Here is a 27,195-nt window from a genome sequence, read left to right as displayed (position 1 = left end):
AGATGCAACTGTAAATCTGGGAAAAACTGTCAGAAACAACCATTTCAGTGCTCTGGAATTCAACCTTAGTCGTACAACAAAACAGAGTGTTTATTCATCAAAAATACTGAACTTCATGGTAAAATCCAAAATTATTTGGCATAAAAGCACCAGGAAAATCTCAGGCGGCACAGGATGGGACACCCAAGCGCAGATGCGGAGACGACATGGACGCTGCAATGATCTGACAGAGGCTTCGAAGCAGCTGTTGTAACAATGCACCAACAAGCAACTCTGAGCACTCAGATGAAATGGTGGAGGATGGACTTCGGCAAAATTTAACGTCCGTTCATGGCAAAAACTCAGCAAACAAGGAATAGAAAAGAACGCTTTCAATCTTAATAAAGAGCATTGATGAAGAACTTACAGCGAGTACGGCCAACATTGTATGTGATGGAGGAAGACAGAATGCCTCCCCCAGGAGTGGGAACAAGGCAAAGATGTCCACATTTGCTACAGTTATTCAACTTCTACTGGAAGTCTTAGCCAGTACAATAAGGCAAGAAAAAGAAATAAAAGGCATGCAGATTGAAAATGAGAAATGAAGCTGTCCCATTCCTTGACGATGGTCTGTCACCAATGAATCTATGAAAAAGCTAACTGAACAAATTGAACAAATGAGACTAGCAAGATAAAAGGCAACACACAAAAACCGCTTGTATTTCTATACATTAGCAGTTTATAATTAGAAGAGACAACTTAAAACATACTATTTATAATAGCTACCCTCTGCCCGTGAAACACTGAGGTATAAATCTCGCGAGACATGTACAGGATTTATATGCCAAAAAAGAAGAGCTAATGAAAGAACTCAAAGAAGACCTAAGTGAGTGGAGATTCAACACAGTGAAGACGACTCCTGTGAGATGGGTGTGTAGACTTATACCCTTCTAATAAAAGTCCCAGCAAGATTTCTGAAGATATAAACAAGCAGATCCTAAAATTAATACGGAAAGCCAAATGAACTATAATAACTAAAACATTTTTGAAAAATAAGAATATCGAGAAATTGTAATACATAAATCTTTTTATTGAGGTAAAATCCCCATAAAACTAACCATTTTAAAGTGTTCAATTTAGTGGCAAACCTTTAGCACATTCACCGTGGCGTGCAGCCACCCCCTTTTATGTAGTTGCAGAACGTTTTCACACCTCAGAAGGAGACCCTGTACCCACTAAGCAGTCCGTCTCCCCCTCCCCTACCCCTGGAAACAGTTAATCTACTTTCTGTCTCTGATGATTAAGCTATTGCAAACATTTCATATAAATGGAATCATGCAACACGGGGTCCCTTGCGATTGGCTCCTTTCACTCAGCACAATGTTTTCAAGGTTTATCCACATTGTACCGTTTGTCAGTACTTTCTTTTTTAAAAAGTTTGGGTTTTTTGGTGAGGAAGATTCTCCCTGAGCTAACATCTGTGCCAATCTTCCTCTATTTTGCATGTGGTACGCTGCCACAGCAGGGCTTAAGCGTGGTGTAGGTCCATGTCTGGAATTCGGACCCACAAACCCTGGGCAGCTGAAGGGGAGCGTGCAAACTTAACCACTATGCCACCGGGCCAGCCTCTCAAAAATTTTTTATTGTGGTAAAATACACATAACAAAATTTACCATCTTAGCTATTGTTAAGTGCAGAGTTTAGAGGTATTAAATGCATTCATAATGTTGTGCACCCGTCTCCACCACCCGTCTCCACAGCTCTTTCATCTTGTAAAACTGAAACTCTGTCCTCATTTCCCTCCCCAGCAACCACCACCTGACTTTCTGTCCCTATGATTTTGATTAATCTAAGTATCTCATACAGGTGGAATCACACAGTATTTGTCCATACGTGTCTGGCTTATTTCATTGAGCATAATGTCCTCAAGGTTCATCCATGTTGTAGCAAGTGTCAGGATTCCTTTCCTTTTTAAAGCTGATCGATATTCCACTGTATAGATACACCACATCTTGTTTATCCATTTGTCTGTCAGTGGACACCGGGCTGCTCCCATGTTTTAACTATCGTGAATGATGCTGCTGTGCACACGGGTGTGCAAATACCTCTTCGAGACCCGGCTTTCAGCTCTTTCAGGATGTGCTCAGAGGTGGAATTGCTGCCGCATATGGTCATTCTGTTTTTAATATTTTGGGGGAACTGCCATGCTGTTTTCCATAGCAGCTGTACCATTTTACATTCCTACCAACAGTACACAAAAATTCCTATTTCTTCGCATCCTCTCCAATACTTGTTATTTTCTGTTTATTTCTTTTTTTGGATAGGAGTCATCCTCTTAAGGATGAGGCAACATCTCACTGTAGCTTTGATTTGCATTTCCCTGATGAGCAGTGATGTGGAGCATCTTTTCACGTGCTTATTGACCATTTGTGTATCTTCTTTGGAGAAATGTCTATTCAAGTCTTTTGCTCATTTTTGAATCAGGTTGTTTGTTTTCTTGTGGAGTTTTAGTAGTTCCTTATACATTCTGGATATTAATTCCTCATCAGATACATGGTTTGCAAATATTTTCTCCCATTCTGCAGGTTGCCTTTTTACTCTGTTGACAGTTTCTTTTGATTAAAAATTTTTAATCAAAAAAATTTTCATGAGGTCCAATACATCTATTTTTTCCTTTTGTTGCCTGAGTCTTTGGTAATGTATCCAGGAAATAATTGCCAAACCCAATGTTGTGTAGCATTTGCCCTATGTTTTCTTCTAAGAGTTTTATAGTCTTAGGTCTTACATTTAAATCCTTGATCTATCTTGAGTTAACTTTTGTATGTGGTGTGAGGTAAGGGTCCAACTTCATTCTTTTGCCTGTGGACATCCAGTTTCCCAGCACCATTTGTTGAAAAGACAGTTCTTTCCCCATCGAGCGGTCTTGACACCCTTGTCAAAAGTCACTTGACCATGTATGCAAAGGCTTGTTTCTGAGCTCTCTGCTCCGTTCCATTGGTCTGCCTGTTCGTCTTTATGTCATTATCACGTTGCTTAGATTGCTGTAGCTTTGTAGTAAGCTTTGAAATCAGGAAGTGTGAGTCCTCCACCTTTGTTCTTCTGTTTCAAGATTGTTTTGGATATTCAAGATCTCCTGAGATTCCAAGTGAATTTTAAAATGTATATTTTCTACTTCAGTAAAAAAACGTCATTGGGATTTTGACAGATTTCATTGAATCTGTGGATCACTTCGAGTACTACTGACATTTGAACAATATAAGGTCTTCCAATCTGTGAACATGGGATGTATTTCCATTTATTTATGTCTTGTTTAATTTCTTTCAGCAATGTTTTTGGTTTTCATTGTACAAATCTCTCACCTCCTTGGTTAAGTTAATTTATAAGTATTTTATTCTTTTTGATGCTAATGGAAATGAAATTGTTTCTGTAAAATTTCTTTTTCAGGTTGTTCATTGTTTATAGAAGTGCAACTGATTTTTGTGTATTGACTTTGTACTCTGGTACTTTGCTGAATTTATTTATTAGTTCTAATAGGGTTTTTTGTGTGTTTGTGTGTAGAATCTTTAAGGTTTTCTACATATAAGATCATATTATCGGCAAACAGAGATAATTTTACTCTTTGTTTCCAATTTGGATGCTTTTCTTTTTCTTGCCTAATTTCTCTGGCTGGAACTTCTAGTACTGTGATGACCAGAAGCAGTGAAGACGGCATCCGTGACTTGTTCTCGATCTTAGGGGAAACGCTTTCAGTCTTTGACCATTGACTATAATGGTTGCTGTGGGTTTTTTTCATATACGGCTTTTATTATGTTGAGGTAGTTTCTTCTAATCCTAGTTTGTTGAGTGTTTTTATCATGAAAGGGTGTTGAATTTTGACAAGTGTTTTTTCCACATCAATTAAGATGATCATGTGGGCTTTGTTCCTTCATTCTATTAATGCAGTGTATCACATTGATTGATTTTTGTGTGTTAAACCATCTTTACATTTCAGGAATAAATTCCACTTGATCATGGTGTATAATCCTTCTAATATGCTGCTGAGTTTGGTTTTCTGTATTTTGTCGAGGATTTTTGCATCAATGTTGATAAGGGATATTGGTCTGTAGGTTTTTTTTCTTTTAGTGTCTTTGTTTGGCTTTGGTATTGTTTGGCTTTTGGTATCACTATGCTCACCTCATAGAATGAGTTAGGAATTGTTCCCTCCTCTTCAATTATTTTGGGAAAGTTTGAGAAAGATTGGGAGTAGTTCTTTAAATGTATGGAATAATTCACTGGTGAAGCCATCCCGCCCAGGGCTTTTCATTTTTGGGAGATTTTTAATTACTGATTCAATCTCCTTACTAATTATAGATCTATTCAGATTGTCCTTTTCTTTGTGATTTAGTCTTGGTAGGTTTGTGTTTCTAGGAATTTGTCCATTTCATATAGGTTATCCAATTTGTGGGCATGCAATTTTTCGTAGCTGCTCATAGTTCTCTTATAATCCTTTTTATTTCTGTAAAATAGGTAGTAATGTCCCCACTTTCATTTCTGATTTTAGTAATTTGAGTATTTTCTCCTTTTTTTCTTAGTCTCTCTAGGTAAAGATTGGTCAATTTTGCTGCTCTTTTCAAAGAACCAACTTTTGGTTTCATGAATTTTCTCTATTTTTCTGTTCTCTTTACAATCTATTGAGATTTAATTTGTGACCTAACATACGGTCTAGCCTGGAAAATGCCCCATGTGCTCTCGAGAAGAATGCGTGTGCTGCTGTCGTTGGGTGGGGTGTCTGTGCGAGTCTGTCAGATCTGGCTGGTTCCATTATTGAGAGCAGGGTATTGATGTCACCAACTATTATTGTAGAACTATTTCTACCTTCAATTCTGTAAATTTTGTTTCTTATTTTTTGATGGTCTGTTATTAGGTACATAATGACTAATGATGTTGATCATCTTTTCATGTCCCTATTGACCATTTGTATATCTTCTTTGGATAAATATTTATGCATATCATTTGCCAATTTTTAAACTGGGTTATCTGCCTATTATTATTGAGTTGTATGAATTCTTTATGTATTCTGGATACTAGACTATTATCCAATATGATTTGTAAATATTCTCTCCCATTCTGTAGATTGTGTTTTCACTTTCTTGATAGTATCCTTTTTGATGAAGTCCAATTTACCTATTTTTTCTTTTGTTGCTTGTGTCTTTAATGTCATATCCGAAAATTCATTGCCAAATCCAAGGTCATGAAGATTTATACCTATGTTTTCTTCTAATAGTTTTATAGTTTTATTGGGCCTTGGATCCACTTTGAGTTAATTTTTGTGTATGGCATAAGGCAGGGGTCTGACTTCATTCTCCTGCATCTGGATGTCCAGTTATCACAGCACCATTGGTTGAAGAGATTATTCTTTCCACACACTACCTCATTTTAGCAATTGCTGTAAAACTTCAATAATCAAGTCAGGGAAGAGACAGACATATAAATCGATGTATCAAAACAGAGGGTCCATAAATAGCCCCGTACACATGTCCAATTGTGTTTTGAGAAAGTTGCAAAAGCAATTCAATGGGGAAAGTAAAATCTCTTCAATGAATGGTACTGGAAGAATTGAACATCCATACGCCAGAAAAACGAAACCTGGCCCTCACACACTATACAGAAACTAACTCAAAATGGATAATGAATCTAAATGTGAAATGTAAAACTTTGAACTTTTAGAAGAAAATATAGGAGAAAATCTTTGTGACCTGGGGATAGGCAATGTCAAACCATGATCCATACAAGGAAAATATGGATACGTTGGACTTCACCAAAATTAAAAACTTCATACTACGACTGACACTGTTAAGAGACTAAAAAGACAAATCTCAGACAAGGAGAGAATATTTGCAGATCAAATCTCTGACAAGGACTTGTACCCAGAATACACAAAGAACTCTCAAAGTTCAACACTAAGAAAATAAACAACGCAATTAAAAATTGGGCTGGAGGGCCGGCCCCATGGCCTAGTGGTTAGGTTTGGTGCACTCCACTTTGGTGGCCTGGTTTGGTTCCCGGGTATGGACCTTTATGACTCATCGGCAGCCATGCTGTGGCACGGACCCACATACCAAATAGAAGAAGATCGGCATAGATGTTAGCTCAGGGTGAATCTTCCTCAGCAAAAAAATAAAGGGCTAGGGATCTGAATAGACATTTCTCCAAAGAGGACATCCATATGGCTAATGAGCACGTGAAAAGATGTCCAACATCATTAGCTATTAGGGAAATGCAAATCAAAGCCACAGTGAGATACTATTTCACACTCATACAATAACTCTAATGAAAAAGACAGACCAGGGGCCCGCCCAGTGGCCGAGTCGTTAAGTTCGCGCGCTCCACTTTGGCTGCCCAGGGTTTTGCCGATTCGAATCCTGGGCGATGACATGGTGCCACTCATCAGGCTATGCTGAGGCAGCATCCCACATGCCACGACTGGAGGGACCCACAAGTAAAAATATACAATGATGTACCGGGAGGCTTTGGGGAGAAAAAGGAAAAATAAAATCTTAAAAAAAAAAAGACAGACCACTAACAAACGTTGGTGAGGATGTGGAGAAACTGGAACCCTCCTACGCTGCTGTTGGGAATGTAAAATGGTGCAGCTGTTTTGGCAAACAGTCTGGCAGTTCCTTAAAAGGTTAGATACAGTCGCCACATGATCCAGCAATTTTACTCCTAGATGTCTACGCAGGATAAATGAAAACATGATCCACACAGAAAACTCCGACATGAATGTTCATAGCAGCATCATTCACAGGAGCTAAAAAGTGGAAACAACCCAAATGTCCATCAACTGATGAATGATAGATGAAATGCGGTATAACTAGACAATGGAGTATTATGTGGCAATAAAAAAGGAATGAAGTGCTGACACATACTACAACATTGACGAACCTTGAAAACACACTAAGCCAGTCACAAATGGTCACAGAGAGTGCGATTCCGTTTATATGAAATGTCCAGAATACGCAATGGAGACAGAACATAGGTTAGACGTAGCGTAGGGTGAGGTTGGGGGTAGGGAGGAGTGAGAGTGACTATTAAACGGTGTGAGGTTTCTTTCTGGGGTGAAGAAACGTTCCGAAATGAGATTTTGGTGACAGTGGCATAACTCTAAATATACCAAAACCCATTACACTACATCCTTTAAGTGGATGAACTTTATGGGACGTAAACGATATCTCAATGAAGCAGCTGTTTTTTTAGAAAAGGGTAAAAGACTTGAGCAAAACTTCACTAAGGATGATGTGCCAGTCAGCGCATGGAGGGCCTGCATTATCCTCAGCCATTAGATGTCGTTACACACCCATTCATACACGGAGGTCAGTGTGGAAGTTTCTTACAAAGTTAAACACACAGCCACCATACGACCCGGCAACGCCGCTCCTGGGCATCTTATGTTCACACAAACACTTGTACACAAACGTCTGTGGCAGCTTTATTCAGACTTACCCAAACTGGAAACAACCCAAATGTCGCTGAGTGGGTCAATGAATAGATGCACAAACTGTGGTCCATGCACACGTGGAAGGTTATTCATCGATGAGACGGAGTGAAGCACCGATGCACGCAACCACCTGGATGAGCTGCAGAGGCGTCACGCCGAGTGAAAGCAGCCAGACCCAAAAACTGACACACTGTACGCCTGCACTTACACAGCAGTCTCAAGAAGGCGGAGTGATGGAGAACAGACCGGCGGGTGCCAGGTGAGAGGACGGTCTGAGTATAAAGGGAGAGCCGAAGGGGGCTGTTAGGGTGACAGAACATTCTGTGTCCTGAGTGATGTGCCTACAGGAATCTATACGTGTGTTAACATTCATAGAACTGCACACCTTCCAAAAAGTCAATTTTCTGTGTGATAATTCAGAAAACAAAAATAGGTAGATAAGTGATTTAAAAAGCGCAACCATCACAGTGAAGATTGATTTAGGTAAGAATCACCAATGCGTGCTGACGTGAGGGAGGGGTTCCCATGAGGAACAGGATATTTACAGAATCCAAAGTACATCCTCATTAGCTACTTAATAATCACAAAGGAGGAAACAGTAACTTCACTGTAGAGAAAGTTGTGGACACCTTCACGGGTGGTCAAGGATAACATCACCACTAATGGATAAACTGACACCTGGCACCTGCCTGTCTGATGTATCAGGAAGGATACACACTGCTCTGGTGGTATCTCTGCCAGAAAAATAAACTGTGAACCGATTCATGCAGAAACATCAGAAAACCCAAATAGAGGGACATCCTACAAAACAACTGGCCTGCACTCTTAAAAAATGTCAGTGTCATAAAAGACACAAGTGGCTGAGGAACTGTTTCAGATTAAGGAGACTAAGAGGCTTGATGAGTGAAACCGACATGTGACCCTGGATTGGGAAACAACAGAGCTGCGAAAGTCTGGTTGGGACAGCTGACGCGGTCAGAACAGGGACTGTAGGCAGAAGTACCGTGTCCACTGGAATTATACACTGAAGCAGTAAGGAGTAAAGGCAATGATTTATGCAACCTTTTCTCAAACAGTTCAGAAAAAAGAATATAACCAGACACACGCAGAGAAAGAGGATGGGGAAGGCAAGGGAGCAAAGAGGAAGAAGCGGTGCGTGCGGACGGAGGGCACGAGGCAGTGTCCTCGGTACGACTCCAGCAACTTTTCTGTAAGTTTACATTCCTTCAGATAACCGTGGAGAAGTGGCAAATAGCAGGCCATCCCTGTTCCATAAAGAGCGCTGGCACTGGACCCAAGATGGCAGCAGCCGCTCCAGTGGGGAGAGGGTAAGGTGGACGGGGAGGGAGCTCTGGTGGGCCCACGCATGCCGGCCCCGGGGGACAGTCTTCTGGCCGCGCTGCTGCAGCAGAGCATGGTGTGCAGGTGAGCCCAGCGGCTGGGGGTGGAGTCCTGGGCAGCTGAAGGGTGGGGAGCTGCTCAGGGGCCTGGAAGTTCATATGGGGTCCCCTCCAGTCTGTGGCTGAGGGTCAGGGGAGGCCACTGGAGGCTTACCAGACAGCAGCCACTGTGGGCTGTGCACTAGTTGTCTATGACTGCATAGCGAATTGCCACAAATTTAGTGGCCTTAAAAACATACAGGGTCAGGGGTCCAGGTGCGGGTTTCAAAAGCATGCAAACAAGGTGTCAGTGTTTCTTCTGAGGCTTGGGGTCCTCTTCTAAGGTCATGTGGCTGTTGGCTGATCTGTTTCCTTGTGGCTATGGGACAGAGGTCCCTGCTTTCTTGGTGGACAGCTAGGGGCCACCCTCAGCTCTCAAAGGCTGCCTGCAGCCTGACACGTGACCCCTCACAGGCCTTCTCACAACCTGGTGGCTTACTTCTTCAAGGCCAGGAGGGAGTCTCTTGTTCCAGTCTGCCAACGTAGGCCAGTCGGGGGAGTGATGGCTCACCACCTTGGCCATAGTCTGTTGGCTAGATGCAAGCCACAGGTCCCTCCTGCACTCAGGGGAAGAGGTCATGCAAGGGCAGGACTCCTTGGGGGTTGCCATGCATTGAGATGGGAACAAAAATGCTGCAAGACAAGCTGTGCTGGGCAGCACTGGCATGTGGGCCTGGCCAGAGTGGAGAGACCTTCTTACTTACTTTTTAGGAGAAAAGACTACAACTTACTCCAGGCCCATCTAAGAAAAGTTAAAGATGAGCCTCACAAGGAGCCGTAGGGGAACCAGATTGAAGCTGAATCTTACCAAGTTGAGGGGCTTTGGAAACACCGGGCGTTCCACAGATCGACACCAACAAAGCGTGAAAACAAGCCTACACAGGTCCAGTGATCGAATGGCTGCTAAAAGAAGAGCCAACAGTCTTCAGAGGAAGACAACAGAATCCAGAGTCTTTACAGAATGTGCAGTATTCAGCCAAAAATCATTAGACCTGCAAAGAAATAGGAAAATATCCTCAGAGTCAAGGGGAAAAGTCAGTTATCAATTAATTTCCTCTCAGCTGTAAATTCACACTTCATTGCCTGCCCTGCAAAGATGGATCTGCTCGTTCTAACGGAGAAATGCTTAAAGTAATTTTGTTCATCATCACAGAGCAGGTATTGAAGGCTGAATTTAGAGGCAAGAGGCGGTAAACAAGTGACTGGCATGGTGCACAGACCCCATGGCTCGAAGCTCTACCCCTGAGGGTGGAAGCCAAGTAGAAACACTCGCACAAGTGACACGCACAGGAGGCTCCCAGCAGCGTTATCTGTAGCAGCTCAAGACTGGAAGTGGCACGCTGCACCGCAGGGAAGACAGACAACGGACGCCCAGTGCAGCAGCATGGATGAACGGCGCAGACACAATGGCAAGTGAAAGAAGCCAGAGCAAAGAGCACAAGCCATGTCTACCATTTGCACAAAGACTAAAAGCAGGCAAAGTGACCTTGGGTGTGAGAAGTCAGGGCAGCGGTCCCCTCGGGGCAGGAGGGGGTGCTCTGTTTCTTGATCTGGGTGCTCAAGCACATTTGTAATTTGTGCACTTTTCCCTCAGCACCTTCAAGGACAAGGCTGAGCACTGTCCCCTCAGTCCCCGGTCCTTCCCCAGCCGAGGTCCAGGCTCCTGTCTTGCAGGTGTGGGGAGAGTCTCTCCTGGGGCAGGGGAGGCTCCGGGTTTCTGCCACCCATGGGGAGAATGGTGCTGCCCGCAGCCTCCAGTGTCAGCTCATCCCACAGATGCCCACGAGGGCTCCAGCTGTTGAGGCAGGTTATTCCCAACAGCCCAGCTCTATTCAAAGAGGTGAAAGCAGGGGCTCCGAGTTGCTAAAGAGCTTCAGGTTCCCCAGGGCAATTCCAGCCTGGAGATGCCCCCACTGGGTGTGGGGAGGCTGGGGGAGCACTGTGGACTCTCCCGCTGCCACTGGAGGCCAGGATCTCAGGAGGGCAGCTCTGCTTTCGGTGAGCCCCCAGGGGAACCTGGATCCAGCTGCAGAAAGAAGAGCAACCCATGACGCAGCAAATGCCCACCTGGCCTCTCTTTCCACCCGGCCTGGAGACGACTGACTTGAGCCGGCAGTGGGGCCTGCAGACCCTCCCGGGGTTTTTCCTCTGTCGCTGGGCGGGATTGCAGTGGCTGCCCCTTCTTGGCCCCTAGCCGCTGACGGCTCCCCTGGGCTCTCTGGTTGGCCTTCCAGCCTGCAATGGGCCAAACGGATGGGGGGGTGGGGCCTTGGCCACTCCCTCCTCCTGGCGTCAGGCTGGAGCCCCCGATTGTGTGCGGCGCAGAGCTCAAAGCCCCAGACCCCCTCCCCCGCTACCGCAGCAGGGAAAGCGCCGCCGGCGGCTCTCTGCTCCCCGGAAGCCGTGGGCGCTGGGCTTGCGCGGGGCCGGGGCCAGCTCCGGCGTTGGCAGCCGGCTGCCCTTCGGAGCGCAGGTGCCACCTACCGCGCCGCTGGGAGCGAGGGCCTTGAGGGAGGAGCCCGCGGGGCTGCCTGCGCCCTCGCCATGGCAACGGGCCGCGCCGCTGCGGCACCGCGACAGCTCCCGCGGCCGCCCCTCCCCCTCGCTGCGGGCTGTGTCCCCTCCGCGCCTTCCCCCGAGCCCCGCCTTCCCAGGCTGACTCAGGTCGGCCTCATACCGTCCCAGACACGCGGGGTTTGGTGGGGTGGCGTGTTTGGGGGCCTGGAGTGTCCGGTCACCCCAGCTCCCCCTGTCACTTGGGCCCGGCACCGAGCACAGGGCTGGCCGGCTCGTGAGGCCCTGGGCTGGCCTTGGGGTCTAGCTGATGTGCATGTGGCCCGACCCCCCACCCCTCGTCTCAGCCAACCTCCCATCTGGACCTGAGCCCAGGCCCCATCCGCACCCCCCACCCCCCAGCACCATGACAACTGCTGGGCCTGGCCCCACCCGGGACCCCAGCCCCTCTGGGCCCGCTTCTCTGATTTAGGGCCTATGACCTTGCTTTTCCGGAGAAGCTCCATAGGTAAGAGCTCCTATTCGCCATGGAGACTGATTAATTTGCAGCCTTCTGGGCAGCTCAGTGCCCTGGGTGCCCGGCTCAGAGAGCTGGGGGAGGGGAACTTGTCCCCGAGGCCATCCAGAGTCCTGCTGCCCAGATTGTCTGGGAGACGAGATGCAACTGCCATGGACGTGAGGGTGCGCACCAGTGCCCTGGGGTCAGAGGGCAGCCTGTGGTCATTCTGAGACACCCAATGCCGAGGGTGCCCCGGGCCCTGGTGCCCACTCTGCCCTGAAGCTGCCATCTCCATGGTCATCTGGGTTGCCAGCCCCCTACCCCCACCCCCACTCCCCTGCTCGGGAGGGGGCCCCCCAGAGGAAGGCACACGCACAGGTGGTTAGTTACGCATTCACAGGTTATTATTAACTGGCAGTGACATCACCGGCAGCCAATGGGAAACGGGTTTATTTCCAGGGCTGACAGCTTGATAATGGTTAATTTTAGCTGGATCTTCTTTCTCCAGGCTCGTGAAACCCCAGCCAGCCAAAGAGGGGGCTGCCGGTGTCTTCCCGAACAGCTCCAACAGCTCCTGGCTGGGCCAGGTGGTGGGGGGTGGGGCGCTACGAGGGGGCTGGGGGGACGTGTTCTCCTTCCTCCTGCCCAGCTCCCCACCTGGTTGGCTGGTGACCCTTCCTTGTTTGTCCTGCCCCCATGGCCTTGGCTGCAACATGGGCCATTGTGGCCAGTGGCTCAGATGTGGGAGAAGGGAGCCTTGGGGGGGCAAGCCTGACCTGGGGGGAAGGGCGGGGAGCACAAGTGGGACCTGGGCAGGCTTCCATCCAGAAGTCACACTGCCCTGGCTCAGCCCTTCCAAGCGGACTGCGAGCTCTGCCCTCCTTACTTGGTGACCTTGGGCACTGTGCTCTGCCTCTCTGTGCCCAGTAGGCTCTTGGTCCATGGGTCCTCGGGTTACCTGGTAGCCCTGCCTGGCACATGGTAAACTCGCAAGACTAGGCGACTGTGGCTGTTCAGTACGTCACATGGCATTAGTATTGGTTAGCATTTCCTAGTCATTCAGTGCTATTCTGTGGTTAGTGGTTATCCCGTAACATTCAGTGCTTATCAAGGACTAACCAGTGGTCAGTGGTCGTTAAGCACCGTTCAGTAGTTAGCAGTAGTCCAGCAGTTGCCTGGCCCTCTGCAGGGGGTAGCCGCTGTGGCAGTCCCATGCTGCTGCTCAGCGAGACACCTCTCCAGATGGCCGCGTCCCGGGCTCCAGGGCCTCGGCGCAGCTCGGCCGTGAGGTAACAGAGCGCATCCTGGGGACATGGGGCTCTTTGGAGAAACCAGCTGAGACCCTCCCAGGGTCGGTGTGCAGGCCCTGGGGAGGACGCCACCTTCCACCAGCAGTGGCTGCGGCTCTGGGCAGCAGGCCTCCCAGCACGGCCGGCCCCTGGTGCAGGCACCTCACCGTGATCTGGTTCCAGGCAGCTGACAGCTGTGGGGGAGCCAGGAGCGGAGGGTGAGGCTCAGACCTGTGCGGTGTGTCTGACAAACACCCTCTGAGGCTGCACGCAGCCCAGGGTCCTGGGCGTTCGTGGTTCCTTGGGGGACGTCGGGGTGGGCATCCCCAGGGACCCTAGCCTCCTGCCCTTTGGTCTCGCCCATCCCAGCCTTGGCCAGTCACAGCGTCTCCCAAATCCCACCTAACCTTCAGGCAGGACAGGACGCATTAAATATAGAGACCAGCTGGGCAGGGGTGGGGTGAGTCTTGCTTTCTCGCCAGGCGGTTATTTTTAATTCCTGGCTCCTGTTTGACGGTATCAGCAGCACTCCAAAGTGCCAGGTCATCCTCGAGCCCCTCCCTGCCCGGGACGGCTCTGAGTCCCTTGGTCTGTGGGTGCCAACCTTGGTCCTGGGGCAGACACAGGGAGGGCTCGTTCCCTCCCTGAGACCCTCCTCATGGGCTGGGGAGACCTGCTTGGCCCCAAACACTGCCCTGGGCCCCCCTCTACTCCTGCCCCGCTGGGGGTCCCATCTCTGGGGGCCTCCATCGGGCGTCACCCCAGCAGGAGGTGCTGCATGCTGGCTTCCTCTCTCACCCACTCAACACAGGTTTCTTGAGACCCCGCCCACCTTCTCCTGGACCCTGGGTCACAAAGATGAATAAGACCCACATGTCCTTGGGATCCAAGCCAGATGGGGAGACGGCCATGGGGAATTGTGATAACGGGTGAACTGACAAGGTCAGAGGTCCCAGGGCCTCACACAACACACCGCTGCTCCATTCCCCTCCTTAAAACCCAGTTTAGTCATTACCCTGGTCTGCCCGGGACCCTCAGGGACCCCCACTTCCTGCAGAGCAGGGCTGTCTGTGGCTCCACCCTCTGACCCCACCAGGCCCAGGATGAGGGGAGGCCCCAGGGCCACAGACTGGAACTGTGCCTGGGAGCTGACCTGGGGCAAATTCTGCTTGCCTGGGAATCCGTGCCCATAGTGTACCTAGGGCCACCCTCGGTATCCGGGCATTCTGGGGACACACTTCAGCTGTTCCCCACACGAGAGGGGCTCAGGGTGGAAAACAGCCCTTTGTAGGGGCCTCAGAGGGAGGATGATCTGGGTGGATCTGCTGGCAGAGCCTCAGGCCATTTGGCCAAGCTGAGGGGACCCTGGAGGCACCCTTCTCTGGCCACACCATGGGCCAGGTGAGGAGAAGCCTGGTTTTGGGGGCCTGCTGGGGTGAGCCCATGTGGCAGGCACCTGGGGGCCAGGGCCTTGAAGCAAGCAGATTCTGGGTCCTACCGGGAGGGCTGCACCCCTTGAGCCACATCAAGGAGACCCACAGAGTACAGCTGCGTTTGTTCACAGGGCACCAGCGACACGCAGGGCCAGGCCCAGCTCTGGGAGATGCCGGCTAGGACGGCCGTGTGGGCCTGACCCACACCCCCTCTGCCTCACTTGCCCATTTCCCGGCCCTGCAGACTGGCCCCGTCCCCGGGGACCTGCTTTTATGTTTGGAGGGTCTTTCCGTCCTCTCTCCACCCCTGTTCTCTCCGAGTGTGCCTGGGCCTGGCCTCTCAGTCTCTGCTTTAGCTGTGCTCCGTCTCTCCTGAGTTTCTCTCCTGGTGCCTTTCTCCATCTCTGCCCCTCCCTCCTTCCGGCCTCCTTCTCCAGGCCCCCAGCCCTCCGCCCCCCGCCCCCCGCCCGCCTCCGCCTGTTTTTCTGTCTCTGCCTGCGCTCCCTCCGGGTGCGTCTCGTCTCCGCGCCTTTGTAGCTCCCTCCCTCGCCGCATCCTCCTCTCGCGTCCCCGTCGCGCCCGCGCGCGTCCGCTGGTCGCCGTCCCCGTCTCCCTGCCTCCCTCGCATCCCCGCCCCCGGCCCCGCCCGCCGGTACCGCAATGCCGTACTGCAGGGGCGCAGTGCATTGCGCTCGCTCCGTCAATAGGTGGACCCCCTCCTGGAGAGATAAAACCGGCGGCGCCGGCGCCACCAGTCCCTCTGGCTGAGACCTCGGCTCTGGGTAAGGACGCTCGGCCTCTGGGTCCCCGCCGCTGCCTCCAGCTTTCCGCAGAGGGTTCCTTCCCCGGGGACAGATCCTGGAGGCAGAGAGGCACCCGGCCCCGGCGCCCAGGGAGGCTGCACTGCTCGCCGCGGGGATCAGCCACCCACGCCTTGCGCCCGGACCTGGCACCGGGGTCGGTCCCTGCGGGCGGCAGGGGTGGGGTGGGGGCACCGCGGTGGCCCTTGTTTACACGGCAGCGGCGGCAGCGGAGCCGGTCTCCTGAGCGGCGGCGATCGCCCTGCAGCGGTGACCTTGGGACCGCCCGGAGCTCTGCGGGGTTGGGGCAGGGTCGTCAGTACTGGCGGCTGGTGGGTTGCAGCCACTGGGGGTGCCCGGGAGACGGAGCTGGGGACAGGGAGTCGGTGAGATCTGGGGGGCCCTCGCCACCCCGCCCCCACCCAGAGTCGGTCCAGCGGTGTCCACCTGGTGTTCGCACCCTAGGGTGCGACGCTGGTGCCCACTTTCCCTCCCCCAGCCACCTGTCCCCTCCTGTGCTGCCTTGGTTTCGCCAGGGACCTCCAGGATGGGGCAGGGGCTGTGAATCTGGGCCCTGACCAGAGGGAAGGGGGAGGGGTGCCCCCCTGTCCCTACCAGGCTGAGAGCATCCCTGTCTGGGACCTGCTGAGCTCGGCTGCTGGGGCCAGATTCTCTCTCCTCTGGACAGAGCAGAGACCCCCCACCTCTCTGCCCTGCTGTCTGCCCCCTGCCCAGATCTGGGGAGGACCTGAGCTATTCTGGGTCCCTGATCCCAGCACTGCATTGCCCTGTCGGAGCTCTGGCCCAGCCTGTCTCCCCAGTGCCAGCCTGCCAGGCAGGGATGAGAGGAAGATGGCGCCCTCGCTGCTTGAGGAGGGGAATGGGGAGCACTGACCGTCTCTCCACCATGGCAGCTCTGTGGGTGGGGGTGGGGTAGGGTGCAGCGTCCTGGCCCAGGACTCCGGGTCGGGGAGCATCGGGGACAGAGCAATGGAGAGCTGGGCAGGGTGAGTCATCACCAGGCTCCTGACTGGTCATGGGGCTCCCCCAGCCTCATGCTTCTCGGTCTTTCCAGATGGGGGTTAATCTCCTTCCCTGGAGGGGGCTCTGGGGGCATGACTCCCAGACGTTTATGGCAGATTGGGCTGTTTGGGCTTGCCACCTGTCTCGGCTGGGCCGGGCACAGGCTGGGGGGCTCTTCCCTCCCCACCAAGAGTGGGGACTTGTCCCCAGCCATGGGGCCCGCGTCTGCGGGCAGGCATGTGCTCTCGACCTCGGCAGGGAGTGTCTCTGCTGGGCTTCCCTCTGAGGCTCTCTGTTACCTGTCCGCCTGCCCCGACCCACAGAATCACTGCTCAGCATCCCCCTCGTCCTGAGCCAGAGCACCCCAGGCCGTGCCAGCCCCTCCCCGCAGCCCGGGCAGAATGGGCAAGGAGAAGACCCACATCAACATCGTGGTCATTGGCCACGTGGACTCCGGCAAATCCACCACAACAGGCCACCTCATCTACAAATGTGGGGGCATCGACAAGAGGACCATTGAGAAGTTTGAGAAGGAGGCAGCCGAGGTGAGCCCTGGGGGGGCTCACACCTTTGCCTCCACCGTGAGGACGGTTTCCCATGTGGTGGCTGGGCTGGCACTTATCCAGCTCTGGGGCATGTGGCTCAGGGCAAGAGGGGCGTGGGCCCTAGGGGCCCCTTCCTGAGGGACAGGTATCTCCGAGGGTCCCGATGGGAGTGGTGTGGTGGGGAGCGTCCTCTCTCTGCAGATGTGCTTGGTGGGTGGCGGTGGGATGGCCTGCTGGATTTGCCCCAGAGTGGGAGAGTGGCCTGGAGGCAGCATTTCTGCTGCACAGGTGCACAGCAGGCTCGGGGACTCTGCCACATTGGACTTGAGAGCCCTGCAGCCTGTCTTTGCACCCCCAGGGTCGGGTTCCTGTGTTCCTAGGACTGAGGTCTGGGGCTGGAGGTGGCGCTGCCCTCACTTGTCCCAGGGCTGGGCCAGGACTCAGGGCGGCTATTAATAGCGGACTGATGGGCACGGGGCCTTCAGCTGTACTTTCTCGTGCCGGGCTGGAGAGGGCTGCTTGTCCAGGGTGGTACCCTTCGGGGGTTCCTGGTTGCCTGGTGCGGATGAGAGGGGCCAGGTGGGCTGACCTCCCCTGACTGAGACCCTTGGTGATAAGTGGCTGTGGAGTGGGGGTCTGCTCTCTGCGACCTCTGCCTCCACCTGAGGACAGAGGGGCTGTGGCCAGGGCCCGGGAGGAGCCCGTTGCTGGCCTGGGCTGAACCCTGCTCAGGGAGAAAGGGGGAAGGTGGGGTGCTCTGAGCTACCTCCTCTGCGCCGGGGCCCCAAAGCTGCGTCATCCCTCCCTGTGGGGCGGGAGGAGGGGGGCTGAGGGTGTTTGCACAGTGTCTGTTTTGGGTCTAGCTGGGTCCTGTCTGGGTCCTGTCTGGGTGGCCCCTCCTGGAGGGCAGAGCCCCATCTGTGCACGGCCCTGGTGGGGAGCTTTGCCCTGCTGGGCAGCCATAATGGCAGCCCTGGCCCCAGGTAGGGGGTCTCGCGGGGCGCTGGGCACAGGTGTTTGCAGAGAGCAGCTGCTCCGGCTCAGGTGGGGCGAGGTAGGGGGGAGGGGCTGAGAGCTGCTTGGCAGCCTTGGCGGCTGTAGAAAGAGCTGGAAGGCCAGGCCCTTCCTTGCAACCTCATCCTCTTTCTTTTTCCCTTAAAAATAAAATCACAGAGGGTTTTTTTGTTCTGACAGCCTGAACCCCAGTGGCTGAAGCAGGGATGGGGGCGCCCCGGCTTCAGATAAAGGGGAGCCATCAGCCAGGGGAGGGGTTTAAAGCTTCTGGCGCTTCGTTGTAAGACCCGCTCCCAGGCCCTTGCGCCACCTGCTGGTGGATGCGCAGTGGCACCCACTTAGGCGGTGAGAGGCTGGACCTGGGGAGACAGGATGGCAGGGCTGGGCAGGGCAGGGTGGAGGTCTGGATGTCCCTCAGGGGTCCTTGCGTCCGGCTGCTTCATTCCAGAGATGGGCCCAGAGTCACAGGGTCCCAGCTGGGAGCAAGGGGGCCTGGGGCCCTCTCCTGCCTTGCGCCTGGGCCTCTCTACTGTGACCTGCGGCTCCCACAGCCCAGGGGCACCCGCTGGCCAGGCTGGCTGAGTCCCGGTCTTGTCCTGAGCTGTGCCCCACCCCTCCAGATGGGAAAGGGCTCCTTCAAGTATGCCTGGGTGCTGGACAAACTGAAGGCGGAGCGGGAGCGTGGCATCACCATTGACATCTCCCTCTGGAAGTTCGAGACCACCAAGTACTATATCACCATCATTGACGCCCCTGGCCACCGCGACTTCATCAAGAACATGATCACCGGCACCTCCCAGGTGAGTGGGCCCGCAGGGCACCCAGTCAGGGCCCCTGGACCCGGAGCCATCGCAGGGTAGCTGGTCTCCTCTGCTTCCTCGCCAGGGCAGGAGGTCCTCACCTTTGTCACCATTTGCCCCACCTGGAGCAGAGCCCCCAAATTACTGACTAAGTGCCTGGCATCTCAGCCAGGTGGGGGTGCCTGTAAGGACAGCCAACACTGTCAGGGCCACCTTCGCAGACAGACAGACACAGAGGCCAGGATGGGGCACCAAGGTGTGGGCAGAAATAAAGACAGACAGACTCAGACAATCAGACTTTGCCAGGCATTGACACAGACAGATGGATGAGCTCCCGCAGCAGCCTCTAAGGTCCAGACCTCCAGGTCCCATCCCCGGGTGACTGCTCAGGCCCCTGTCTGCTGCCTGGAGCGGGGGCGAGGCGGGGTCTGGGGCTCACTGTGCCACACGTCCCGGGCAGGCGGACTGTGCGGTGCTGATTGTGGCGGCGGGAGTGGGCGAGTTCGAGGCGGGCATCTCCAAGAACGGGCAGACGCGGGAGCACGCGCTGCTGGCCTACACGCTGGGCGTGAAGCAGCTCATCGTGGGGGTCAACAAGATGGACTCCACGGAGCCTGCCTACAGTGAGAAGCGCTACGACGAGATTGTCAAGGAGGTCAGCGCCTACATCAAGAAGATCGGCTACAACCCCGCCACCGTGCCCTTCGTGCCCATCTCAGGCTGGCACGGTGACAACATGCTGGAGCCCTCACCCAATGTGAGTGCTGCGACGGGCGGGCATGGCAGGTGGACCCCTCCCTGGGCCCCAGGCACTGGATCTCTGGTCAGGCAGGGTCAAGGCGGGCTCCCCTCGGCCCTGCTGGGCTCCTTTGACCTATATGAGCATGGGTACTAGCCTGGCGAGGAGCCCCAGCCTCCTCGGGGCCGCCCCTCAGCTTGGCCTCCCCACGAGGCCGGCACGGCCTCTGAGGCCCCTTTTCTGGCAGGGACACTCACCACAGGTGGACGGTGCAGGGGCAGTGGTCCCTGGGGCCCAGGCCCACGTGACCCAACTCTGGGGGCTCTGCTGCGGTTAGTTTTTGTCTCCTGCAGGAGCCTCCCGGGGGCCCTGAGCGGGTGGGGCTCTGGGAAGGGCCAAGGGCTGGTTCTCGCTGCTCCATTGGGAAGCTTGTGGCTCTGGTGGCCTGCGTCCCAGGGACTCTGACTCGGCAGGGGGTGATGAGTGGAGCCTGAATTTTTGGACCCCTGTTGATCTGGGCTGTCCAGAGGACACGGTCCCTGGGAGTGGACCTGGGCACAGTGCTGCTAGCCCCTTCCCTTCTCCTCGTCTGTGGCCGGCACAGTGGTCTTCTGGGGCCAAGACTGGACTCTGTGTGCCTCTGGCCGGGCCATCGGCTGGACTCTGTCCCCTCCTGCTCTGATGCTTGTCCTGCCCAGGGATCTGAGGCTCGGGGCCTGGGGCTGCGGGGAGGAGGGCTGGGCTGGACTCTACACGGGATGTTGGTTCCGAAGCATCAGGATCACCCTCCGTCTGAGCCCCAGCCCGAGCCCCTGGCCCGAGCAGTCTGGGCTGCGGCGGGGCTCTGCTTCTTTGTGCCTGCCTTCCTTCCCCAGGGTCTCTGTGATGTTGGGAGTGTGGACTGGGGGGGGGAGGGGGCACTTCAGCTTTTCAATGGGCATGAAGCGACTTAGTGTGAACAGTCAGACATTAGGCAGTGGAGGGGGTGGGTCTGTGCTCCCCTGCCCCCCAGACCCTCCTCAGGTCAGATGCCTTCACCAGGATTCCTGGAGAGTCCTGGGGAGGCCGTGGGGCTGTTGGGCAGGGTAGGGTGGGCGCTGTGGTCTCTATGATTGGTGCTTTCTTCCTCCTGTCCAGATGCCGTGGTTCAAGGGCTGGAAAGTGGAGCGTAAGGAAGGGAATGCCAGCGGTGTGTCCCTGCTGGAGGCCCTGGACACAATCCTGCCCCCCACACGTCCCACGGACAAGCCCCTGCGTCTGCCATTGCAGGACGTGTACAAGATTGGTGGTGAGTGAGGGTTCAGTGGTCTACGCTCGCAGCTCCACTGTAGGCACCTGTCCCAGCCCACCTTGGCCACCTCTGCCCCTCAGACCTCTCTCCTGAGACCAGGGTCCTGAAGAGGGAGCTCCCAAGGCCAGGTTATTTCTGGGGGACCATCCAGCTATCTGCCCATCCCCCATCCATCTACCCACCCATCCATCCACCATTAATCCATCCATCCACCATTAATCCATCCATCCATCCATCTGTTTATCTGTTCATCTATCCATCCATCCATCCATCCATTCATTTACCCATCTATTCTCCCAACGACCCATCTATCCATCCATCCACCCCCATCTGTCCACCCATCCGTCTATCTCTCCATCCACACATCCATCTACCCCCACCCATCCATTTATTCATCATCTATCATCTACCTATCCATCATCCATCTACCATCCATCCATCGTCTATCTGCCCATCCATTCATCCATCTATCCACCCATCCACCCTTACACATCCATCCATCTATCCAGCATTTGCTAGGGTCTTCCCTCAAGTAAGTGTTCAGCCCTATGCCAGGAGCTGGTGGCACAGGATGATGGCACAGGGATGACTCACATATCCCGTGGTCCCCCAGAGATCCCAGTCTTATGGGAGACATGATGCACTCCAGAGATGAGAAATGCTGTCATGAGATGATATAGAAACCATAAGCAAGTGTGAGACCCATGAGGGGGCTGTGGCCAGAGATGTTGGGGGCCTGTGTGCAGGGCAGGGGATGTCATGTTCACCCAGCATAGAGAACAGCTGTCACCATCAGTCTCCATCATACCATAATGTCACACGAGCCTCCATCACAGCCGGGGAGATGGGGATGGAGCCACTCCCCCCACACCCTGGGGGGGACCCGACGCCCATTGAGCAGCCCATTGCCACACATGTAAGCAGATCCATGAGAAGTGCTGGGTGCCAGTGGCCCTTCGGGGATAGCCCCCAAGACCTGCAGCATCAAAGATAGGCTGGGCAGTCCCTGGCAGGCTGGTCCTTGACCCACTGATGCTGCTGCCTCACAAGGAGGGGCCTCAGAGAGGGGAGGGGTCCCCACAGTGCCTCCTCCGGGGACAGCCACCAGCTGGGGCAGGGATGGGGTCCAGGTCCAGATGGCCCTCTCCTTCCCATCTCCCCTCCCTCTGCCCCCCGTGTTCCTTGTATTCCTGGGAACTCTCTGTTGTTCAGTTCCTTCTTTTCCTGACGGGGTCTGGGGAGCTCCACTTCTGTCTGAACCGCTTAGTGTGCCCTGCCTGGGCTCGTCCCTTCCCCTCACCACTTCTACGCCCCCATGCCCCCTGCCTGCCAGAGACTACCGGGGTACCCCCGGCCCCCGTCTGCGCCTCATAGCCTCCTTCCTCTTGGTCCAGGCATTGGCACCGTGCCTGTGGGCCGAGTGGAGACGGGCATCCTTCGGCCGGGCATGGTGGTGACCTTTGCACCCGTGAACATCACTACGGAGGTGAAGTCAGTGGAGATGCACCACGAGGCGCTGAGTGAGGCCCTGCCTGGTGACAACGTTGGCTTCAATGTGAAGAACGTGTCTGTCAAGGACATCCGCCGGGGCAATGTGTGCGGGGACAGCAAGTCCGACCCGCCCCAGGAGGCTGCCCAGTTCACCTCCCAGGTGGGCAGTCAACTCCTGCCAGGGTGGTAACGGGGCTGTCGGCTGTCCTCAGCCAAGTGGCTGCCCAGCCCCAGCTGAGCACTTGACACCCCGCAGTCTGGTGCTGGGGGGAACTCAGACCCCTGCTTTACAGATGAGGCCAGTGGGGCCTGGGGGGCAGGAAGAGCAGATGCTGGGATGGCCCCAGGCCCTGTCGCTCCAGCCTCATCGAGGGCCCACGTGGGTCCTGAAAAGGCTTTTATTAGTTTATTGCCGGAGCCATCTCTGTAAACTTTCCTTCTCTACAAGTTCACGGCACCCTCTCTGATCACCTCTTCACGTGACAGCACTTTAACAATTGGCTTTAATAAGATAACCTGAAAGGTGACAGTCGAGGTCCGGTGTTGTCACCCACCTGCCTCAGCTCTGTTCAGGGTTGGCAGGTGAGCTCTGCCCGCTGGCCCTTTCAGACAATGCACTTGTTAGCTGTTTATCTCTCGTGGTTGCCAAGTGCCTCATGAGGACCTGGGGGTCCATGTCTGGAGGGGGTGGTTCCCCATAGCCTGACCTTCCTCCATGGTCAGCACCCCGGGACCCGGCAGGTGAGCCCTGTGGCCGGAGCCTCCCCCAGCTCTGGTGCCCACCCAGGGCATGCCTGACAGCATCATGCAACTCTGCCCGCAGGTCATCATTCTGAACCACCCCGGGCAGATCAGCGCCGGCTACTCCCCGGTCATTGACTGCCACACAGCCCACATCGCCTGCAAGTTCGCAGAGCTGAAGGAGAAGATTGACCGGCGCTCCGGCAAGAAGCTGGAGGACAACCCCAAATCGCTGAAGTCTGGCGATGCGGCCATCGTGGAGATGGTCCCAGGGAAGCCCATGTGTGTGGAGAGCTTCTCCCAGTACCCGCCTCTCGGTGAGTGGGCGGCTGAGGGAGGGGCAGCCCCCGGGTGGCTGCCATCCAGGCTGCAGGCAGAGGACACTGCCGGGGGGTGGGGGTGGTGGGGGTGGTGGGGATGGGAGAGCGTGTGGTCCTTTGCTGCACTTGGAGCTTAGCAGGAGACCCCTGGCCTCTGTCTCATGGAGCACAAGTGGCCCTGGTGTCCCCCTCTGCAGATGAAGGCCCCTAAGTGACTCGCCCAAGGTCCACAGCTAGTCTAGTGGCAGAATTAGGACTGACGGCCCGACCCCAGCTGGCCTGCCCACAGATACCCACGGGATAACCCACAGACCTCTATCAGGGAGCTGCCTTATGCAGGGGTGCCAGCCGTCTGATAACAGCTAAAGGGCTACTCTACCAGGCCTGCTCTAAGGGCATTTCGCGTGCCATTCACTTCTCACAACAACGCCTTGGGCTAGGCCTATGTGCCAGTCATTCCTAGTGTCTCTCAATCCTCAAGCTGTGGCCCCACCGCCCCACCCAGAAACATGGCTAGCGGGCCCAAGGCTGGGGAGGATGCTGCGAGCCCGAGTGCGCCTGCGCGCCGCATCCGCCGCCCGGCGGCGGGACCGGGGGCGGGCCTGGGAGCCCCCGCCCGCGCCTCACTCCGCCTCCCCTCAGGCCGCTTCGCCGTGCGCGACATGCGGCAGACGGTGGCCGTGGGCGTCATCAAGAACGTGGAGAAGAAGAGCGGCGGCGCCGGCAAGGTCACCAAGTCTGCGCAGAAGGCGCAGAAAGCGGGCAAGTGAAGCGCGGGCGCCCGCGGCGCGACCCTCCCCGGCGGCGCCGCGCCCCGCCCCCGGCCCCGCCCCCGGCCCCGCCCCGGCGCCCCGCCCCCCCGCCAGGCGCATGTCTGCACCTCCGCTTGCCAGAGGCTCTCCGTCAGCGACTGGATGCTCGCCATCAAGGTCCAGTGGAAGTTCTTTAAGAGGAAAAGCGCCCCCACCGCCCCGGCTTCCGCGTTCAGCCTTCCACGTGCTCAGTGCCTGTTTTACCAATAAACTGAGCGACCCCAGAGCCGTGTGCGCCTGCTGCTGGGGGGTGGGGGCTGTCGCACTGCGAGGGGACTCTCATTAGGACCCTCTCCCCGGCCCCGCAACGGGCCCCTAGGCCCTGCGCTCTCCTCAAGCTCCTTCCTGCTCGGGTGCCCTGCCCAGCATCCGTCACCCCTGCGGGTGACCTGACCAGGTGTCCTCCGTGCTGCCAGGGTAGGCGTTGGGGCCAGTGCACAGCAGGTGCTGGGCCCCCCTGCTGTGGCCCAGCTCAGGAGGCCGGATGCGAAGTCTGGTTTGCCTTGAGGGGTCTTTGGAACGGCCCTCATGGGGGCATCTGGGACAAAGAATCGGTCACTTCACATCCGCACAAGGGGGGCTGAATGTTTTGGGGGGTCTCTCTGAGAACCAGATGAGAGCTGAGGGCTCCTCCCCCACAAATGCCTGTCTCACCCACTGTTCCTCGCCCCGGTCCCTGGGCTCCCAGGCCCTGGACTCCGGTCTTACTCTCCTCCCCAGCCGATCGCTTGTGGCTGGAGGCAGCACCCCTAAGTCCCAGGCCCTCAGCACACCCGGGAGCTCCATCTCCAGAAATGCCGGAACAGGCCCTGACCTTGGTCAGCAAGGACGGGGACACTCCCTGCCCAGCCACCCCTGTTCCAGGAGAGCAGCCCCAGCCCTGCCTGGTGTTGGTGCTGCAGACAGAGCTTGGGGTGGAGGTGAGCAGATTCCTCGACCACGCTCCCAGTGCAGACATGCCTGCCTCCAGCGGGGCTGGGCTGTGGGGGCTCCCCTGGGCGAGCAGCAGGCCCACCACAGATCCCATGGTGTCCCAGTCTCCAAGCTGCTGTGACAAAGGGCCTCAAGCTGACAGCTTAAAACAACAGAAATGCACTCTCACAGCCCCAAATCAGTATCACTGGGACCAAATCAAGGCGTGGGCAGGGCCCCGCTCCCTCCGTAGGCTCTAGGGGAGGATCTGTCCTGGTGGCACGGAGTTCCCTGGCTTGCAGCTCTGCCACCGTGGTCACATGGCCTTCTCTTAGTATCGAGTCCCCCCCGGCCTCCCTCTTACAAGCACACACGTGATGGTGCTGAGGGCCCGTCTGCATAATCCGGGATCGTCTCCTCATCTCCAGATCCTTAATTTAGTCACCTCTGCCAAACCCTTTCTTGCCACCCAGGTCACATCACAGGTCCCAGGCCTTGGGGCCTGACGTCCTTGGGGGATGTCCAGCCCACGACACTGGGTGAGGGTGGAAATGATGCAGCCACCTAAGGGGCAGTGCTACCAGCCTGAGAGATGGGTGCCCACGGGTCAGAGGTGCTCATGGAAGGGCAGCTGGTCCCAGAGTGGGGATGGGCCCCATGCAGCCATGTGAAGGGAGAGTAGGACAGGAAGGAAGACCCCCATAGCTAGACATAGTGCTGTCTGGGATCCACTTCCCAGAGGGCGGTTCTGGCAGCCTGCAGACCCATCCGGGAAGGGTCTGGGCTGACCCACAGGGGCCTTCAAGGAGAGTGGCCTGAGGTAGCAAACGCCGACCCAGGATGCCCGGTCAAATGTGGATTTCAGATGACCAGTGGGCACTTCTGATGTCCCACTCAATAGTTACACTGAGAAAGTATTTGTTGTTTATCTGAGATTCATACTTGCCTGTGTAGGCTCGGGCGGACCCACCCAAGGGAGCCTAGGGCTTCCCCCCACTCTCTGAGCCCCTGGCCTGTCCTGGGCCTCGCCTGGGCCACAGCTGCTGGCAGGAGGGAACTGGTGTGACCTTGCAGAGCCTGTCTGCCCCAGGAGGTTGTCTGTGCACACCTGGCCCAGTTAGAATTGGGGTCAAACTGAAGAAAGTTGTCAGCCAGAGACGGTAAGAGTGGAAACCAGCCCCTGGCTGGGGTTGAAGGAAGCCACCTCCGTGGTCCCCGAGGGGGCCTCACACTCCAAGTTCCTGGGCCTGGTGCCTGGTGGGGCTCCTGGCCTCACTGCACCCCTGGCATCTGGCTCAGAGGGGTGTCCACGCGGCAGGGAGAGGCACCTCTGCCTGGTGGGGATGTGCAGTAGCTCCCGGTGTCCACGTGGGGGCAGCACACACAGGCACCTCCCAAGATTTTCCGGCTGACCTGAGGGTGGGCGCCCCTGCAGCCAGCACCCTGCCAGCTGGGGGTGGGCGGGGCCTGGGGTCCCTGGGCTGTTCCTGGAGCCACCCGCACTCAGCGGGAAGGGCTTCTGGGGGATGGAAGACGCTGGCCACACCTGGAGCCTGAGACACAAAGGGGCGACATGTGCCCGGTGGCAGGGGAGCGCCAGGCGGGAAGCGGGAGCCCTGCGGGTGTGCGCTGAGCTGTCGTTCTCGTTCTCAGCCCTCCCGCGGCATTCCAAGGCTGCATTCTGGACAGTCAGCGCACTGGAAATGGAAACAGAAATATTAAAAACACAAGAATACGGTAGCTTGTGGAGCAGCCACATGTCACGTGGCCTCTGGAGAACTCCGCCGCAGAGAGAACAGGAGTAGGGAGGCCAGCCGGTGGCACAGTGGTTAAGTTCCTGTACTCCACTTCGGCAGCCCAAGGTTGTGGGTTTGGATCCCGGGTGCAGAACTATACACCATGCTGTGGCGGTGTCCCACATACAAAAAATAGAGGAAGATGGACAGAGAATAGAGAAGAGCACAGATATTAGCTCAGTGACCATCTTCCTCACCAAAAAAAAAAAAAAAAGAGAGAGAAAAGTTAAGAGAGCAGAAGTGGAAAGGACAGTGCCTTGGCATTATTGTGAAAGCAGTTT

The 27,195-nt window shown here is 55.2% G+C and overlaps 1 protein-coding gene and 1 long non-coding RNA gene across 6 annotated transcripts; one reads left to right on the top strand and one right to left on the bottom strand.

Annotated features, from left to right (window-relative positions):
- Nucleotides 1-58: 58 nt before the first annotated feature.
- On the bottom strand, nt 59-13,601 carry LOC106782444 (uncharacterized). 5 transcript variants are annotated; one of them, XR_011430942.1, is made up of 5 exons: nt 13,028-13,601; nt 10,963-11,130; nt 9,704-9,887; nt 7,462-7,728; nt 4,507-6,769 (listed from the first exon to the last, which is right to left on the bottom strand). It is a non-coding gene; the product is annotated as an uncharacterized lncRNA (long non-coding RNA). The 5 variants fall into 5 exon arrangements; XR_011430944.1 differs by lacking the exons at nt 4,507-6,769; nt 13,028-13,601 and adding an exon at nt 59-340 and having other exon boundaries at nt 10,963-11,097; XR_011430941.1 differs by lacking the exon at nt 13,028-13,601 and having other exon boundaries at nt 10,963-11,281.
- A 1,541-nt stretch (nt 13,602-15,142) lies between these two features.
- Nucleotides 15,143-24,430, top strand: EEF1A2 (eukaryotic translation elongation factor 1 alpha 2). Its single transcript, XM_023626927.2, has 8 exons — nt 15,143-15,412; nt 16,777-16,998; nt 18,633-18,812; nt 19,273-19,569; nt 20,689-20,839; nt 22,237-22,493; nt 23,157-23,391; nt 24,037-24,430. The coding sequence occupies exons 2-8, from the start codon at nt 16,855-16,857 to the stop codon at nt 24,162-24,164; spliced, it is 1,392 nt and encodes a 463-aa protein (XP_023482695.1). The 5' UTR covers nt 15,143-15,412; nt 16,777-16,854; the 3' UTR covers nt 24,165-24,430.
- The last annotated feature ends 2,765 nt before the right edge of the window (nt 24,431-27,195 follow it).

The sequence above is a fragment of the Equus caballus genome, chromosome 22 (genome assembly GCF_041296265.1).
Source record: "Equus caballus isolate H_3958 breed thoroughbred chromosome 22, TB-T2T, whole genome shotgun sequence".
NCBI lineage: Eukaryota > Metazoa > Chordata > Mammalia > Perissodactyla > Equidae > Equus > Equus caballus.
Note: the sequence above shows the minus strand (reverse complement) of the source record. Positions and strands in the feature narration are given on the sequence as shown.